The 2,500-nt window shown below is 42.2% G+C and overlaps 1 protein-coding gene across 1 annotated transcript in view; it reads left to right on the top strand.

Moving 5' to 3' along the window:
- The window catches only part of sec24d (SEC24 homolog D, COPII coat complex component), a 34,083-nt gene that overhangs the window by 21,372 nt on the left and 10,211 nt on the right, over positions 1 to 2,500 (top strand). The window contains 2 exon segments of the mRNA XM_080547625.1: positions 1 to 26; positions 1,077 to 1,170. The exon segment at positions 1 to 26 is cut by the window's left edge and continues 166 nt beyond it. Coding sequence (XP_080403751.1) covers positions 1 to 26; positions 1,077 to 1,170 — 120 coding nt within the window.

The following is a 2,500-nucleotide window of genomic DNA, read 5'->3' as shown; positions in this document are numbered from 1 at the left end:
CAGGAGTCGCGTGCCGTCATCAACAAGTAGGGAGCACTTTTTAACGTTTGTTTTATAGTTGACTGCTTGCTTTTTTCATCACTAATGTCATCAGCATTAAACATCTCACAGAAGCACCACTTAACCTTCTAACCATTCTCTAGACACTGCTGGTGTCAGTAACTTTTCAGTTTTTTACAGATTATGAAAGTGCACTGCAGATTGTAAGCCTTCAAATGATGTGTCACACATTGAAATCAAGTTGAAAATAGTTGAAGAAGATATGCTTATTTTAATGTTGGTACACCTCAAACCAAATAGCGGAGAAAATCTAGCTAGCCAACAGCCTAACAACAAATAACTATTTTCAACTTGATTTCAATGTTGTTCCAATCTGCACTTTCATAATCTGTAAAAAACGGAAAAATAACCTTGCTGACTAGGGGAACAAACACCAGCTCCAGTCACAAATGTTTAGACAATGGTTATTCAAAGAATTTTTATTAAAAAGACCATGGTTTATTAATATACTGCATGACATAATCTTGATGACGATTTTACATGAACCAGCATTACAATCTGTAATTTGGGTTGTGTCTATACACTCTCACAGTACATGGCAGAAGTCCATGTCAAACATTGCCTCTGACGACCATTGCAACTGTTTTTTTTCCCTACAATACAATTAAACGAATGTCTGTTGAGTCCTTAGGCTCAATCCAAATATGATATCCATATATCCAACTGCTGTTAGAAAGAGCTTTGTGTGCTGAGACATCTGTAAAGATGCACCTAAAGATACATGTTAAGGATATTACTACTGTACCGTTGTTTCTAGTCTCAAACTGTGTCCCAATAGTCAGATAAAAAAATAAAATAATTCTCCTTATCTCATTTCCTTTGTGATAATCAACAGTAAAGAGAATTGGATACACTTATGATATCAGGTTAAGATTATTATAGTCATAAAGGAAATTAGCAAAGAAAGAAAGCTATCCAAAGACAATTGGGACACAATCCAGAGTTAGGAATAATGGCCCACAGCGGAATGATTGTGACACTGTCTCACTCTTGATCTCACTCCTGACCCCCCCCAGTCTACTGGAGCAGATCCCTGACATGTTTGCGGACACCAACGAGAGTGAGACGGTCTTCGCCCCTGTTATCCAGGCCGGGGTCGAGGCACTCAAGGTGAGAGGCTAGATGGCACCTGTCATCTCCCACACACCCAGGCACAACACACCCACACACATCTCCCTCCCACCCAGGCACAACACACCCACACACATCTCCCTCCCACCCAGACACACATGGGAAAGGGGAGAATAGGGGCCCTATAGAAAACTGCCCCAGGGCAGTTATTAGACTAAGGTCTCAAACATCAACTACTACATTAGCTATCTGGGGGCGGCTGTGGCGCAGGAGGTACAGCCGGCGTCTAACGATCGCAAGGTTGGCAGATCGGCGGTTCGAGCCCCGGCTGGCCACATGTCGAGGTGTCCTTGGGCAAGACACTTAACCCAAAAATTGCTCCCAATGAACGAGCCGGCGCCTTGCGTGGTAGCATTGGTGTGTGAATGTGTGTGTGAATGGGTGAATGAGAGGCCGTTGTAAAGCGCTTTGGAATAAGGCACTATATAAGTCAGTCCATTTACATTAACACGCTGACACCAAAACTCTTTGGCATAAGGACACTAACATCATCCTGCCAGCACAGACTCTCAACTGACCCAATATTCCCTAAACACTTGAAATGTTCTTATACAAAATACAATGTTTGATGAACGCACAAAATACTAATCTGTTATCTTAAAAACTCCTAAGGGAGAAGTAGAATAGCCCAAACAAATACTAGTCCGTGAGGGCCAACAGATCTTTTTTTGCCGTTACAGCCCCCTACACCCCCCAACCGATCCCAAAAAAGGGATTGTTTTCCTGTATGGACACAGTCGGTTATACCGCGTGTCCTGATTTGGCATTGTCTAATAAACACTTACTCCATCAAACCAGTGTGAGTGGCTCAGCAGATTTTTTTTCTCTTCTGTTTCTAATGAAAGTGTTTACCTAACCTAGCGCCAAATGAATCTTTCCCAACGATGTGCCGTTAATCTTTTTTTTTTTTTAGAGAATGCTTTGCACACAGGTCGGTCGCTCTGAAATAGGGAGATCTGGCGTTGTAAAAACCCACGGGTATTGAAGCAGAACTCCCACTTTGCCGTTTGACCTCTGTCGACCCCAAGAAATCCCCTCAGAATCACTGTTCTGAAAACAAAATACATTTGCTCCTAGAAGCAAACCCCTAGCTCTTGTGACGGTCTGGAAAGAATGAAGTAGAACAGCCGTGTCTTTTTAACCTACTAAAAGAGCCCCTCTTTACAATGCTAAGATGCTTATTTAACTCCCACTAGTTATATTAGCTTATCCTGATGTGATTTTGAAAATGTAAGGAGGTGGTTGGTACTGGGTGGTAGAACGCACATATCTAGGAAAAGTCATGAAAGGAGGATCCTGAAATTTGATC

The sequence above is a fragment of the Nansenia antarctica genome, assembly GCF_963989245.1.
Source record: "Nansenia antarctica genome assembly, chromosome: 17".
In the NCBI taxonomy this organism is placed as follows: Eukaryota; Metazoa; Chordata; class Actinopteri; order Argentiniformes; family Microstomatidae; genus Nansenia; species Nansenia antarctica.
Note: the sequence above shows the minus strand (reverse complement) of the source record. Positions and strands in the feature narration are given on the sequence as shown.